Here is a 16,638-nt window from a genome sequence, read left to right as displayed (position 1 = left end):
CTGAATAAACATGTTACATTGAATAAAACACGAAAAGTATATCCAGTTAGGTAGAAAAGTAACTTATCTTGCCTTTGATAACATTTATTTGTTATATATTTGCTTTTTGACAACTTTTTCGAATCTATGTGTACAGTAATACAAACCCTTAGTTTCTAGTTCTATAAGAATTTGGTTAAATAACTTGGGGCAGTTTGTAGTATGGACAGAAAAATGAAACAAAAAATATTTATAGCAAATTAATGTTTCTATTTATAATGCCTCCCCACGAGGAGGGCAGAGTTGGACAGCAGGGTCGTTTTTAACGTGGAGAAATGGAACAAAAATAAAAATTGTCTCAGTCGTGAAGAATTTCTCCTCCACTGAGGGAAAACAAGAAACTGAAGTAAAACAGCAACAGCATCTGAAGAACAGATACTACACTTTTTTTGCGAGTTTTACCTTATTTTTAAGCGTTTAAGCTAAGTCAGAACAACTATGGCTGGCATAGGACGGTCATCTTTAGTCTTGATACTCGCTCAAAAATAAATTAAAACTCTAGAAGGAATTCACCCAATAAATGTCACTGTGACATTGAGTGGGTTCTACCAAAATGTTGTTTAATTTTTTTTTTTTTTTTCAGAACTTAGAGCAGTCATGATTCTTTTCCGGGTACTTATGCAGAGAAGGTACCGTGCTGAAATAATAACGCTCTTATTTAGAAGCCCATTCTTAACATGGAAAGTGGGTGTGTTTATAACTTTTCTGTATTTCCACTTTAATTTAATGAACAAAAGATAGAGTACAACTTGAATTTAACTTGAAAATACTATTAAAAAAATAATAAAAATAGTACGGTACCCTCTTTGCGTAAGTACCATTTTCCGTTCTAAATAAACAGTGAACACAAATTCTTTGGAACTGGAAAACGCTTTAAAATAAGTTGAAGCACACACACACACACACACACACACACACACACACACACACACACACACTACAACGTTGTTTTTGTTTTACGGCATATCAACCCTTTTCGGGTAATTTAATGCCGAATCCAAAGATTTTGAAGAAAATTTTTTTAATAGAATATATTTGTTGTTTTCACGTCGGTTTCTATTTAACCCATAGTTGGTACTACCACTCCGGGTCAGAGTGGACCTGGGAGCAATGGTAATTAAAGGGTGGCTCCACACTCCCCAAAGCCCACAAGCTGGGGCCTCACCACACACCACTGGATATAGTTTAAGGTCATATCCAGGACCCCCATTGAGGGACTTTTACTCTCTGCAGGGGGGGGGGGGAAGTCGGCGTATTCTAATGCCCCACCGACAGGGCCAATCCAGATAGGTAGAAGAGTAACATTTTGCCTTTGCTAAGATATACTTTCACATTAGACCCTCTGCATAATCACACCGCCGCAGCCGCACCGCACGCACCGGTGTTTGCTCAGAGATGTATAGGCGATCTCTTTTCGCACTATGTTCTGCAGTCCTAAACGTGCTGCCTCGGAACTGTGTGAAGAAACATGTCATACTCTCACATTTTACAAAATTCTGTATTGGCTAACTATCGTGATGTTCCTTAATGTTATGCTTTCTCTAATTGGCTACGTAACGTGTGTCGAAAAATTGGATAAAAACATTCATTTCTTCTCCCTCAACTTGGCACTTTTCTACAGGGAGGGGGGGCCCCTTTTTTTTCGCCGATATTTTCGAAAGTCATCCCCTCTTTTCGATTGACTAGCTTTAATTCAAACATTCCTCACTTCCGGTTTGGTGATGAACGCAACAGCAAAGACAGCTCCCCCCTCAACCACCTTTTCCTCCTGCGCGGTACGGGTTCGAGCCTGCTTGCCTCCTACTCCTTTGTTTTTTTTTTTGCTCAACATACACCTCCAACGCCGGGCTGAAATGCTAGTATATATATATATATATATATATATATATATATATATATATATATATATATATATATATATATATATAGGTAATTTTTCGTTTTAGGTACGTAGAATCAAAAAAGTTTACAAATAAAAACTGACTTTATTTGACTCAGATAAAGCGGTAAACTGAATAAGAAAGGTACTCATGCAGAGAGTGATCCGTGCTGAAATAATAACGTTATTATTTAAAAATCCATTCTTAACATGGGTGGGGAGTGTGTTTTGTACCTATTCTGTACTTTAACCTTACAATTGAATAAAAAAAAAACATAAAACCGGTTTGTATCACTGTATACATAGATTCGAAAAAGTTGTCAAAAAACAAATATATAACAAATAAATGTTATCAAAGGCAAGATAAGTTACTTTTCTACCAAACTGGATATATTTTTCATGTTTTTATTCAATGTAACATGTTCATTCAGCTCGAAAAGCATGCAGTGTTACCGTGGAAAATTCAAAATGGCGCCCGACTCTCTCTTTAACACGGAAAGTTCAGGAAAAGATGTTATAAATAATAAACTAGACAAAATACTGTTAGAAATTCGCTCAATATATGTTGTTACCGTGACATAACTTGACATATATTCGGTGTTTTTTTAATAGTATTTTGTCTAGTTTATTATTTATAACACCTTTTCTCAAACTTACCGTGTTAAAGAAAGTGTCGGGCTCGGGCGCCATTTTGAATTTTCCAATACATCGGTAAACACTGCATGTTTTTCGAGCTGAATAAACATATTACATTGGATAAAAACACGAAAAATATATCCAGTTTGGTAGAAAAGTAACTTATCTTGCCTTTGATAATATTTATTTGTTATATATTTGTTTTTTGACAACTTTTTCGAATCTATGTGTACGTACAGTATTACAGTAATACAAACCCGAAATGTTTATATTAAAGTTCTAATCAATTATAAAGTTCAAAATATTTTTTAACCCTCCCTTTAATAAGATTGGCTTTCTAAATAATAACATTCGTAAATTGCACAAGTATTGTTAATTTTCTTTAACTTTAACCCAAGTTTGTGTAGAGTTCGAGTGTCATGTTTATTACTGGTTTCTGTAGAATCAACCACCACCACGTGCAGAGAATCTATTTATTCTTTCCCATTGTTTTATTCTCCATTTTTAAAAGCTGTCGATCTTTTTATTATTATTATATTCATTTTTTAGATACTAGTTTATAATTATATATATATATATATATATATATATATATATATATATATATATATATATATATATATATATATATATATATATATATATATATAATGAGGTCTCATTTCGTTTTCCGGTACGCGGCTGACTTTTTGATCACCCGTCTGGTCAGCCATATCAGAGAATTATCGTTAGTTATTTAGACGAGACATACACATTTAAATCATGATTTTCTCTAGTCCAGATGAGTGCAGTAAATAAACTTTTAACTCGAAATGACCTTTAATGTACTAATGTATAACATAAGACACAGAAAAGAAACATTTATAATGCGTACACAGCTTTATTTTCTCATAGAACCACCGACCGACCGCTTTCAATGGATTTTACCATATATCCCCCATTTATTTACTTTTTCGTCATTTTATTATTTTTGTATATGAGATAGTAACTCTCCTGTAATTCGGCATTTACGAATTTGATTATTTAGGAAGCCAATCTTATTATAGGGAGGGCTTTTTTAAAACGAAAAAGACTGCTTATAAATTTAGTCCAATTAATATTTTAATGACCAAACATTATCGTAAGATAACCTTAACCTAATTATTTGTTTTTGACCAGGTTTCTGATAAAACTCGGAATTAATTTCAATTTTTAATTAGAATTCGACTCAAAAACATTAAAAAAATATACAGAAAAATCTGGTGCTTATACACTTATGGGGTTTGTATTACTGTACACCCAGATTCGAAAAAGTTGTCACAAAACAAATGCAGAACAAATAAATGTTATCAAAGGCAAGATAAGTTACTTTTCTACCCAACTGGATATGTTTTAGTGTTCATATTTAATGTAACATGTTTATTCAGCTTGAAAAACATACTGTTAGAAACTCGCTCAATATATGTTACCGGGAAATAGGCTAATATATATTCGGCGGGTTTTTTTAACAGTATTTTGACTGGTTTTTTATTTATAACTCCTTTTCCCAAACTTACCGTCTTCGCGAGAGAGAGAGAGAGAGAGAGAGAGTCGGCCGCCATTTTGAATTTTCCACTACATCGGTAAACACTGTATGTTTTTCGAATTGAATAAACATGTTACATTAAATATAAACACTAAAAACATATCCAGTTAGGTAGAAAAGTAACGTATCTTGCCTTTGGTAACATTTATTTGTTCTATATTTGTGTTTTTGACAACTTTTTCGAATCTATGTGTACAGTAAAACAAACCCGCACTTATGTTACCGTGCTATTTTTTGGTGAAAGTACACTGGGGAATCGCCCGAAGATGTTCCTTTAAAAAGTTTATCACAGCACGGAGGGGGGAGGTGAAAATAAGAAAATGCCTTTCAGAATAAACATCCCCAACCTCCCCATGTTAAGAACGGTTTTCAGAATAAACACACTCTAACCTCCCCCATGTTAAGAACGGCTTTCGGAACAAACATCCCCCCAACCTCTCCATGTTAAGGTTTTCGGAATAAACACCTTCCTCAACCTACCCATGTTAAGAACGGCTTTCGGAATTTTTTGGAGATTGGACAACCAACAAGTGCACATTTGACCATATTTTTTCAAATAGTATTTTCACGTGAAATTACCAAATCGTCAAATGATTTTGGCAATTTGGACATTTAACTCATTTTAACTATTTCGCTAAGAATTGTATGAATAAAAAAAAAAAAAGATTTTTTTTAACTACTTTAGTAAAACAGAGTTACTTCCCTTCGAACAACCAGTTAATATTCCGAAATTGTCATGCTTTTCTTAGTGAGCAAAAAATACTGGTACATATGTATTTTTGGTACCATGCTATTTTTAAATATTTTTTTTTTGCAGATTAAATTCAAGTTTCATATCTTTTTATCAAATTGTTAGGTTGAAGCAGCAGCAGCACAGAATAGTTACAAAACACTCTCCTCTCCACATGTTAAGAATGGCTTTCGAAATACCGTTGTTATTATTACAGCGCGGTACAAAAAATACATAAGTACCAAAATACTACTTGATTTACGTTTATTTTTTGTTTTTTTGTGTTTGTTTTTTAATACTACAATTCACATAATTTTTGGAATATGGCATTTTACTGTCATTCCATGACTGGTATGTGCATTATGCAGATTTTTTAGTGGTCTTTGTTTGTGTTTTTATTTCAACTAGGTTGATTTTTAAATAAAAACTGATAATTTTGTTTTAATGACAACCATTTTCAAGCTGAAAAGTTCAAGATGGTGTTAAAAAAAAGGTAAAACTATACAAACACCGTGACAGCGAATTACCCCTAACCCTAACCCTAAACCTAACCCTAACCCTAACGCTGTCACGGTGTTTGTATAATAATACCAAAAAAAAAGGGTATTTTTTTACGACTTGCCTCAGCGTAGTATAAACACCTCAACAACCACCCATGTTAAGAATGGGTTTCGGAATAAACACCCCATCAATCCATCATCCCCATGTTAAGAACAGCTTTCGAGGTTGAGGGTGTTTATTTCGAAAGCTGTTCTTAACATGGGGAGGTTGGGATGTTTATCATACGCTGGGGCACATCGTAAAAATTTATCAAAAAAAAAAAAAAAAAAAAAAAAAAAAAAACTCACCAGCATTTTTGTCTTTTGGTTTCGTTAAAAAAAAAAAAAAAAAAAAAAGGGTCAAAATCAAAGTCTTTGATGAATTAATGATGTAACATCCAACCGGAATAAAAATTGTGTATTTTCTTTTTTTGTGTAAAAATTCCCCAAAAATGATACGAAAAACAAAAATGTGTAATTGTAAAATCCCGAAGAGTCCGTGTTGGTGTTCGTAACTTCCACGCACTTCGAACAAATCTTTTGGAAAAAAAAGTTAAAATAAAATTTTTTTTTTCCTTTTCTGAATTAAAAAAAAAAAAAATTAAAATAAAAAAATTGGATTTATTTTTAAATTTTTTTAAATTTAATTTTGTTTTGTGTGTTCGCGAGATTTCGGGTTTTAACTTCTTTTCGTGTCGGCAAAATAATCCACGAATGAAGATTTCGCTTTTTGTTGTTTTTTGTTTTCAAAAAGTTTACAGAAATGGTTACGTGAGAGGGGGGAGGGGAGAAGTAATAGTAGGAGGAGGATTGGAAAAAGAGGGAGAGAAGAAAGCAGAAGAGAGGGAGGGGGCACGGAAGGGTGCGTGGAGAGTTAGGAAGAGGTTGTATGAGTGAGGGGGAGTGGCGTTGGCGTGTTTATCGTTTCTGTTGTCAGCACTTGTTGGTTCGAAAGCAAAAAAAAAAAAAAAATGGTTTGCAAGGAAAGGGAATCAGGGCGGTGGGATCAAATCTTGGAATCCACGGCTGAATGAAGTTTGATTTTAGGAGAAAACAACGATAGATTGAAAGTTCCATATTGTTTATTGTTCTAGATACTTATGGATCTGGAAAATGTACAGACGATGAAGGGAGACTGTATATAAACAGAGAGAGAGAGAGAGAGAGAGAGAGAGAGAGAGGCGGTATATAAAGAAAGAGAGAGAGAGAGGCGGTATATAAAGAAAGAGAGAGAGAGAGGCGGTATATAAAGAAAGAGAGAGAGAGAGGCGGTATATAAAGAAAGAGAGAGAGAGGCGGTATATAAAGAAAGAGAGAGAGAGGCGGTATATAAAGAAAGAGAGAGAGGCGGTATATAAAGAAAGAGAGAGAGAGGCGGTATATAAAGAAAGAGAGAGAGGCAGGCGGTATATAAAGAAAGAGAGAGAGGCAGGCGGTATATAAAGAAAGAGAGAGAGAGGCGCAGGCGGTATATAAAGAAAGAGAGAGAGACGGTATATAAAGAAAGAGAGAGACGGTATATAAAGAAAGAGACAGAGAGACGGTATATAAAGAAAGAGACAGAGAGACGGTATATAAAGAAAGAGACAGAGAGACGGTATATAAAGAAAGAGAGAGAGAGACGGTATATAAAGAAAGAGAGAGAGAGACGGTATATAAAGAAAGAGAGAGAGAGACGGTATATAAAGAAAGAGAGAGAGACGGTATATAAAGAAAGAGAGAGACGGTATATAAAGAAAGAGAGAGAGAGACGGTATATAAAGAAAGAGACAGAGAGACGGCATATAAAGAAAGAGACAGAGAGACGGTATATAAAGAAAGAGACAGAGAGACGGTATGTAAAGAAAGAGAGACGGTATGTAAAGAAAGAAAGAGAGACGGTATATAAAGAAAGAGAGAGAGACGGTATAAAAAGAAAGAGAGAGAGACGGTATATAAAGAAAGAGAGAGAGACGGTATATAAAGAAAGAGAGAGAGACGGTATATAAAGAAAGAGAGAGACGGTATATAAAGAAAGAGAGAGACGGTATATAAAGAAAGAGAGAGACGGTATATAAAGAAAGAGAGAGACGGTATATAAAGAAAGAGAGAGACGGTATATAAAGAAAGAGAGAGACGGTATATAAAGAAAGAGAGAGAGACGGTATATAAAGAAAGAGAGAGACGGTATATAAAGAAAGAGAGAGAGACGGTATATAAAGAAAGAGAGAGAGACGGTATATAAAGAAAGAGAGAGAGACGGTATATAAAGAAAGAGAGAGAGACGGTATATAAAGAAAGAGAGAGAGACGGTATATAAAGAAAGAGAGAGAGACGGTATATAAAGAAAGAGAGAGAGACGGTATATAAAGAAAGAGAGAGACGGTATATAAAGAAAGAGAGACGGTATATAAAGAAAGAGAGAGAGAAACGGTATATAAAGAAAGAGAGAGAGAAACGGTATATAAAGAAAGAGAGAGAGAAACGGTATATAAAGAAAGAGAGAGAGAGACGGTATATAAAGAAAGAGAGAGAGACGGTATATAAAGAGAGAGAGAGAGACGGTATATAAAGAGAGAGAGAGAGACGGTATATAAAGAGAGAGAGAGAGACGGTATATAAAGAGAGAGAGAGACGGTATATAAAGAGAGAGAGAGACGGTATATAAAGAGAGAGAGAGAGACGGTATATAAAGAGAGAGAGACGGTATATAAAGAAAGAGAGAGACGGTATATAAAGAAAGAGAGAGACGGTATATAAAGAAAGAGAGAGAGAGAGGCGGTATATAAAGAAAGAGAGAGAGAGAGGCGGTATATAAAGAAAGAGAGAGAGAGGCGGTATATAAAGAAAGAGAGAGAGAGGCGGTATATAAAGAAAGAGAGAGAGGCGGTATATAAAGAAAGAGAGAGAGGCGGTATATAAAGAAAGAGAGAGAGAGGCGGTATATAAAGAAAGAGAGAGAGGCAGGCGGTATATAAAGAAAGAGAGAGAGAGGCGCAGGCGGTATATAAAGAAAGAGAGAGAGACGGTATATAAAGAAAGAGAGAGACGGTATATAAAGAAAGAGACAGAGAGACGGTATATAAAGAAAGAGACAGAGAGACGGTATATAAAGAAAGAGAGAGAGAGACGGTATATAAAGAAAGAGAGAGAGAGACGGTATATAAAGAAAGAGAGAGAGAGACGGTATATAAAGAAAGAGAGAGAGACGGTATATAAAGAAAGAGAGAGAGACGGTATATAAAGAAAGAGAGAGAGACGGTATATAAAGAAAGAGAGAGACGGTATATAAAGAAAGAGAGAGAGAGAGACGGTATATAAAGAAAGAGAGAGAGAGACGGTATATAAAGAAAGAGACAGAGAGACGGCATATAAAGAAAGAGACAGAGAGACGGTATATAAAGAAAGAGACAGAGAGACGGTATGTAAAGAAAGAGAGACGGTATGTAAAGAAAGAAAGAGAGACGGTATATAAAGAAAGAGAGAGAGACGGTATAAAAAGAAAGAGAGAGACGGTATATAAAGAAAGAGAGAGACGGTATATAAAGAAAGAGAGAGAGACGGTATATAAAGAAAGAGAGAGAGACGGTATATAAAGAAAGAGAGAGAGACGGTATATAAAGAAAGAGAGAGAGACGGTATATAAAGAAAGAGAGAGAGACGGTATATAAAGAAAGAGAGAGAGACGGTATATAAAGAAAGAGAGAGAGACGGTATATAAAGAAAGAGAGAGAGACGGTATATAAAGAAAGAGAGAGAGACGGTATATAAAGAAAGAGAGAGAGACGGTATATAAAGAAAGAGAGACGGTATATAAAGAAAGAGAGACGGTATATAAAGAAAGAGAGACGGTATATAAAGAAAGAGAGACGGTATATAAAGAAAGAGAGAGAGAAACGGTATATAAAGAAAGAGAGAGAGAAACGGTATATAAAGAAAGAGAGAGAGAGACGGTATATAAAGAAAGAGAGAGAGAGACGGTATATAAAGAAAGAGAGAGAGAGACGGTATATAAAGAAAGAGAGAGAGAGACGGTATATAAAGAAAGAGAGAGAGACGGTATATAAAGAGAGAGAGAGAGACGGTATATAAAGAGAGAGAGAGAGACGGTATATAAAGAGAGAGAGAGAGAGACGGTATATAAAGAGAGAGAGAGACGGTATATAAAGAGAGAGAGAGACGGTATATAAAGAGAGAGAGAGAGACGGTATATAAAGAGAGAGAGACGGTATATAAAGAAAGAGAGAGACGGTATATAAAGAAAGAGAGAGACGGTATATAAAGAAAGAGAGAGACGGTATATAAAGAAAGAGAGAGAGAGAGGCGGTATATAAAGAAAGAGAGAGAGAGAGGCGGTATATAAAGAAAGAGAGAGAGAGGCGGTATATAAAGAAAGAGAGAGAGAGGCGGTATATAAAGAAAGAGAGAGAGGCGGTATATAAAGAAAGAGAGAGAGGCGGTATATAAAGAAAGAGAGAGAGAGGCGGTATATAAAGAAAGAGAGAGAGAGACGGTATATAAAGAAAGAGAGAGAGAGAGACGGTATATAAAGAAAGAGAGAGATACGGTATATAAAGAAAGAGAGAGAGAAACGGTATATAAAGAAAGAGAGAGAGAAACGGTATATAAAGAAAGAGAGAGACGGTATATAAACAAAGAGAGAGAGAGACGGTATATAAACAAAGAGACAGAGAGAGACGGTATATAAAGAAAGAGAGAGAGAGACGGTATATAAAGAAAGAGAGAGAGAGACGGTATATAAAGAAAGAGAGAGAGAGACGGTATATAAAGAAAGAGAGAGAGACGGTATATAAAGAAAGAGAGAGACGGTATATAAAGAAAGAGAGAGAGACGGTATATAAAGAAAGAGAGAGAGACGGTATATAAAGAAAGAGAGAGACGGTATATAAAGAGAGAGAGACGGTATATAAAGAAAGAGAGAGAGACGGTATATAAAGAGAGAGAGAGAGAGAGACGGTATATAAAGAGAGACGGTATATAAAGAAAGTGACAGGAACGGTATATGAAGAGGGGGAGAAACGAGATATATGAAGAGAGCGATGGGAACACGGAGGGAAAGTGAGAAGAGAAAGAGAGGGGATAGCGTAAAAAGAAAAGGGAAGAAAGGAAATAGCCTTGAAAAGTCAAACTGAGAATCTACAAAAACAACTTCTCACGTGGGTTTCTCATTAGACACTCATGCCCCCCCTCCCCTCCTCAGAAGAAAACTGCAATTGGTATTAAAAAAGTAAAAAAAAAAAAAAAAAAAAAGAAATCACAAAAGTCAGGGAAAAATTAAACTAAATATTTCTAAGTGAGCTTCTCTTGCCAAAACCAAAAATCTGACAATCCCTTGATGCAATACCCCCTCCGTCATCCACAAACACTTTCCAATTAGCAAATATCTAAGAAGGACTACTTTTGGTGGATGATGGTGGTGGTGGTTGGTTAAACACATGGACTGACAACCTTGGTGTTCCAAGTCCGAATCCAGTTCGTTCCACACACACAAAAAAAAATCACTTTCACTTTGGATCTTGGCAACTTTCGCGTGATCCCTCCCGTAATCCCCGATTCTAGAGAAAATTCCGACTAGAAACCAATGCCAACAAGAGAATCTTTGGATGGATCCAATTTTTTAAAATTAACAACACAAACTTTTGTATTATTATTAGGACTACTGTTCTCATCTTGAGTTATTTGCACAACGCTTCGATCGGTGTAACCTCCGACCTTCTTTAGGTATATAGGCGACTTATACACTTGAAGAAGGTAGAAGGTTACATCGACCGAAACGGTGTGTAAATACCACTCAAGATGAGAACATTAGTCCAGGCCCCTCATCTCAAAAACTCAGAAATCTAACAAATTCTTGCTATCAAAATTCAGATATTCTAATTCTGCTCACAGAGAATCCATGAAGCATCTTTTAGTATGATTCTTATCACCTGTGCTCCCTATTTCGCATCCTGGACTCGCCCGGATTTTTTTTTTTTTTTTTTTTTTTTTTTTAAAAATACCTACCTTGACATTCTCGGCCTTTCGAGTTGGCAAGTATTCCACTTACCTATATATTAATAGGATATCATCTATATATTAATAGGATAGCGTGTGTTATTTATTTTGTCTCACGTTTACATCCGAGTGGCTGTCGTTTAATTGTTATGGACTTCCATTTCTTGTAATAAATAATTTTACCAAGAATTCTACATAAGTTTCGGTTTCAGTTTCGATTCAAGCTGATGCACCCAAGTCATATGGATATATTTTTTTTTTATTTTTGTAATCGCAACTTTATATAATATATAAAAATCGATAAGAATTAAAATATCATATTTAAGCATACTTTACAACCAGGCTTTACCGGGCATCCCTGCTAGCTTAGATAAATACTTTTATAGTGTTAACAAAAGAGCTACAATAATATCAGAGTGTCTTTATTTACGCTGAACATCTACAGAATGCCAACATCAATATATTAGATATGAATGAGCCCCCTGTGGAATTTTCACAGATCCCACAAGTTTATATAAATAAAACAGTAGATGTCCGAGCGGGCACGCCTGTCTGTGTGTAAATATTTAACCGATAAACTCTTAAAATACTGCTCACATAATACTAAAATAACAGGAAATAGTAATCATACACCAAGGATGGTTTAAAGTGCATAAAATCTTTGTTTGGATGGATGAATAACGCTTACAGAAATGTGTCGGCAAGTTGCAATGAAAAAAAATGTTCATTTCATCTTCAACATATTTCTTTCTGCGCATATCCAAATTAAATTCATTTCTTCAAGTCGTTCAATATTATTTTTTAATCAATAGTCCAAACAGTAGGTTGGTTGGTTGGTTATTTTTGTTTTACAGCATATCAACCCTTTCCGGGTTATTTAATGCTAAATCCAAAGATTTTGAAGAAAATTTTTTTAGAATATGTTTTCAAGTATGTTTCTATTTAACCCATAGTTGGGACCCTAACCGGTACTACCACTCCGGGTCAGAGTGGACCTGTGAGCAATGGTAATTAAAGGGTGGCTCCACACTCTCCAAAGCCCGTAAGCAGGGGCCTCACCACTACATATAGTTTAAGGTCATATCCAGGACCCCAAACAGTAGGAGACGCAGCTGGAGCGATGATACAGCCATAAGAAGATAAGATGAACGAGAATCCCACGGCACTCACAACATTTGGGGTCGGTGGCCTGTCAGTGGGGCCCGCGTGGGGTCACATATTTTATCAGAAGTACCAGCAATGAAAAATTAAGTTTAAAAAAAAAAAAAAAAAAAAAAATTAGAAAAAAAAAAAAAAATTAAATGGAATCGTTTTTGGCATCAGAAAATAGATACTAATTTCCAATTCTGATACCGATTCTAATAAAAAATTTTTCCGCTTCACATTAATTATCCCCACAGTACAGGGTAGAATGATAAAATTGTTGCCATAGAAAAGAGAACATGATTCCATTTCTGTTTCATTGCAGACTATCTACTAGTCAGCCAGTTGTATACAAATCCCAAGAGCATTAGGAGCCTTCTTCTGAAAGTGACACAATATTCAACAAGCGAGATCGGAGATGCATTGCTGTACAACTCATGCTCTATACCGATCAAGTTCTGATCACAGGACCATTGCCAGCACCCTCAAAATGCAAATCCAGACAGTTCAATGCTTGAGGGCACAGCTCAACAAAGTTTCCAGTCATGATTATGGTCTTTGGTGTGGTTTCAAGTGAGGGCCACATCAAGCCACCTCACATCTTCGAAGTTGGCTTGAAAGTCAACATCAAAGTGTACCGGGATGTGCTGAAGCGTGTTGTGATCCCCTGCTGCAATCAGGTGGCAGACCCTGGGGGTGGCAGCAGGCCCCCAAACCCAAAGAGACCAGGCTTAGCTTCAGAAGGAGTGCTATGACTTTGTACCCTTCTCTCGCTCCCCTGACCTGAACCTGTTGGACTACTTTGTTTGGTCATATGGCAAAAACATCACCAACATGACCTCCCACAACATCAAAACCAGCTTGATCGCCACCATCTGGCGAGTATTTGCCGAGATCCTGCTGGCGCTTGTAAAAAAGGCATGCTCCCAGTTCCAGACTTATATCAAGACGGCGATTGAGGCTGAAGGCGGCTACATTAAATAGATGTTTTCTCTAGGGCGACAACTTCATCATTCTATTCTGTAATAACAGTTATTGTCATGTTATCTTTAAAATCTGCAATTTCATAGTTACTAAAAATATAACCTTTTTGTTCGGGGGGGGGGGTCTTGTGTAGGAGTGTATTGACCATGAAAATTTAAAAATAGAACTGAAGTTAAAACGAAATTTCAGTTATTATTGGCGAAATTATTGCAAATGGCGGAATTTTAAGGTCAAAAAATGACACAAGTTAGCATGTCTAACAATAAACGCTTGTTTTTGCTTTGTTTTTTTGGTTTTTTTTCTTTGATCTCGATATAGGAAAATGGCATTTTGTTTTAAAACTTGAAAAATATTTATCTTCTCCCTCTCTACCCTCCTCCCCCGCCAAATTTGATAGAGGAAACTGATGACTTTTTTTTTTTATTTTATTTATTTATTTGGTAACCGGGTTTTTTTTTTTTTGTCTCTAAAAATTAAATCCTATTTCAGGGAGTGGTTCTATTTACAGGAAGAGGAAAGTCCCAGTAAATGCAGAAAAATCCGAAAGTGTTTGGTTCAATTCAGAGAAACGCAGAAAACCAACACAATCGAGAAATGGCAGAAACACTTGTTTGGGGTGAAAATTGAAAAAAAAAAAAAAAAAGAAAGAAAAAGAACCTCAGATCCACGGTCTGTCTTTTCTTTCTCCACGTACAAATAGGGTGCCCCAATCAAATATATACACTCTTTAAATGACTATAAACCCAACATCTATAATATAAATCTCACCTGTCTGTTATGTATGTTTCGCAAAAACTTTCGACAATGGCGACGGATTTTCATGAGATCGGTATCATTTTGAAGCCGACCCTTCGGACGCCAAATATGGAAAAATTTACCAAAAACATTAATTCCTTCACCCTCAACTGGGTACTTTTCTACAAGGAGGGGTCGCTTTTTTCGCCGATATTTTCAAAAGTCATCCCCTCTTTTCGATTGTCTAGCCTTAATTTAAACCTACATCACTTCCGGTTTGGCAATAGACGCAACAGCAAAGACGTCATGTTTTTTTGGGGGGGGGTCACGTTCTTTTCCTCCTTTGCGGTACAGGTTTGAGCCTGCCTGCCTACCATCACTTTTTTTTTTGTGTGTGTGTTATGCTCAACACACACATCCAAACACCTGGGCAACGCCGGGTATCTAGGCTAATCAAATATAAATACATGGAATAAGTTTTGTTTCATTCCATTAGGATAAGATTACATGTTTTAGTTCTTCAATAAAATTTCTGCTTCTTAATAAAACTTTGAGACCAACTATTTCAAAGAACGGAGGCCTGTAATTAACCAGTCAATATTAACACAACTTCATCAACTAAATGGGTTTTTTGTTTTGTTTTGTTTCCCATCCCCTCTCTCCACACGGTATGCCCACTGCGTCACATCTCCCCCCCCCCTCACTGCTATTACTTATTTATTTTTTTTATTATGGCTGGTGGTTGATCAATTCTCTCTCCACCCGTTCTTGACATTAGGATAGCCGTTCTTACCATGAGGAGTTGGGGTGTCTATTCCGAAAGCCATTCATAGCATGAGGAGGTTGAGGGTTAGGCAGCAACAACAACCGTACTTTAACTTTTTTCAGGGGAAGGGCACGCTTCCACCAAGCAATGCCGGTTAGCGGGTACTGCTAGTTTATTATAAGAAACAAAAGTTTCATACATCAAAATACTGTGAACAAATATAGAAACCAGCTAATTATCGAAAGTGTTCAAATTTTTTACCATTGTAGTCCATGAACATCTGACAATGCTCACTGATTGGATCGAAAACGTTTTTAATGAGTTCAATTGGTATATTGACACATCTTCTTTCAATGGTTGTTTTCAACTCATTGTAGCTCATTTTGTGGTGTGAATCTGGGGCTCAAATTCGGTGAACGTGGACAGTACTCGATACTTCCTCTTCGTCCTAACTATCTGTTTCGCAGGTGACTATCAAGATATGCTCTTACGTCATGATGATAATGGGGAAGTGCTCCATCTTGCTGGAAGTGCCATTCTTTATTCCTAATCATCTCTTGGGAACTCGGCGTAGCGTATTCATGTAGCAAGTTGAGATAATTTTAAGAGTGTATACATTTTATTGGGACACCCTGTATTAATAGGATAGCGTGTGTGTTATTTATTTTGTGCGTCACGCTTACATCTTTCTTCCAAAAATCCGTTTAATTGTTATGACCTTCCATTTCTCCTAATAAATATTATCACTAAGAATTCTTCAGAAGGTTTCGGTTTCAGTTTCGATTATAGCTGATGGCACTCAAGTCATCTATTTTTTTTTTTTTTTAAATAATTTTATCAAGAATACTTCATAAGTTTCGGTTCAAACTGATGCACCCAAGTCATATGGATACATTTTTTAGTCTTGAAATCACAACTTTATAATATGCTAGCATTTCAGCCCGGCGTTGCCCGTGGAGGTGTATGTTGAGCAAAAAAAAAAAAAAAAGCAGTCAATTTTTTTTTAACTTTGACCCCTATTATGACCCCTTAACATTTGTTTTGGGCTCAAATCAAGTTATTAAGTTAGATCAATGTCCAAGGAACCTATATCTAAAATTTCAAGTATTTAGACCCAAAATTGTCGGAGGAGTTTGGTAGAGTTCTCAAAGGTCAAATCGTTGAACGTTGATCCCTTAACAGCCAAATTTCTGGCCGATAAATGATTACAAAGATTTTCCCAAATCTCAGCACCCTGTATATAAAAATTTCGAGTCTGTAGACTGAAAATTGACAGTTATTGTGTAGGGAAATGTACACAGACAGACACTTTCACAGATATAGATTAGTTTTTTTCGGTTTTGTCATGGGATGATCATCTTCAGTTAACTATTACGTGTAATTATATTCATGCAGATATTCTACATTCTTGCGTAATATTTGTGTAAAAAGGTTATAGTAAACACAAACCTCTTTCTATATATATTTATGTGTGTGTATATATTTGTTTAAAACATTTTCCCTACCAAACTCCTGTCAGTTTTTAGTCCACAGGCATGAAACTTAATATATAGGGTATTCGAACCCATGCGAAACTTGTTGAGTTTTTAGCTGGTAAAACTGTCTGAAAATTAAAAAAAAATGAAATAG

The 16,638-nt window shown here is 35.8% G+C and overlaps 1 protein-coding gene across 7 annotated transcripts in view; it reads right to left on the bottom strand.

Annotated features, from left to right (window-relative positions):
• The window catches only part of LOC145268829 (ras-specific guanine nucleotide-releasing factor RalGPS1-like), a 333,592-nt gene that overhangs the window by 205,579 nt on the left and 111,375 nt on the right, over window positions 1–16,638 (bottom strand). For 2 of the 7 annotated variants that reach the window (XM_080124482.1, XM_080124483.1), the window contains exon 1: window positions 5,697–5,920. The exons of the other annotated variants lie outside the window; for them this stretch is intronic. In XM_080124482.1, the coding sequence (XP_079980608.1) occupies window positions 5,697–5,702 (6 nt within the window). In that variant the 5' untranslated portion in view covers window positions 5,703–5,920. Of the gene's footprint in view, window positions 1–5,696; window positions 5,921–16,638 lie in introns of those variants that run through there. 7 annotated transcript variants of the gene reach the window in all.

This window comes from Euprymna scolopes, chromosome 44 (assembly GCF_053919585.1).
Source record: "Euprymna scolopes isolate OS-2025 chromosome 44, ASM5391958v1, whole genome shotgun sequence".
NCBI classification, from domain to species: Eukaryota; Metazoa; Mollusca; class Cephalopoda; order Sepiida; family Sepiolidae; genus Euprymna; species Euprymna scolopes.
This window is presented reverse-complemented; position numbering and strand designations above follow the sequence as displayed.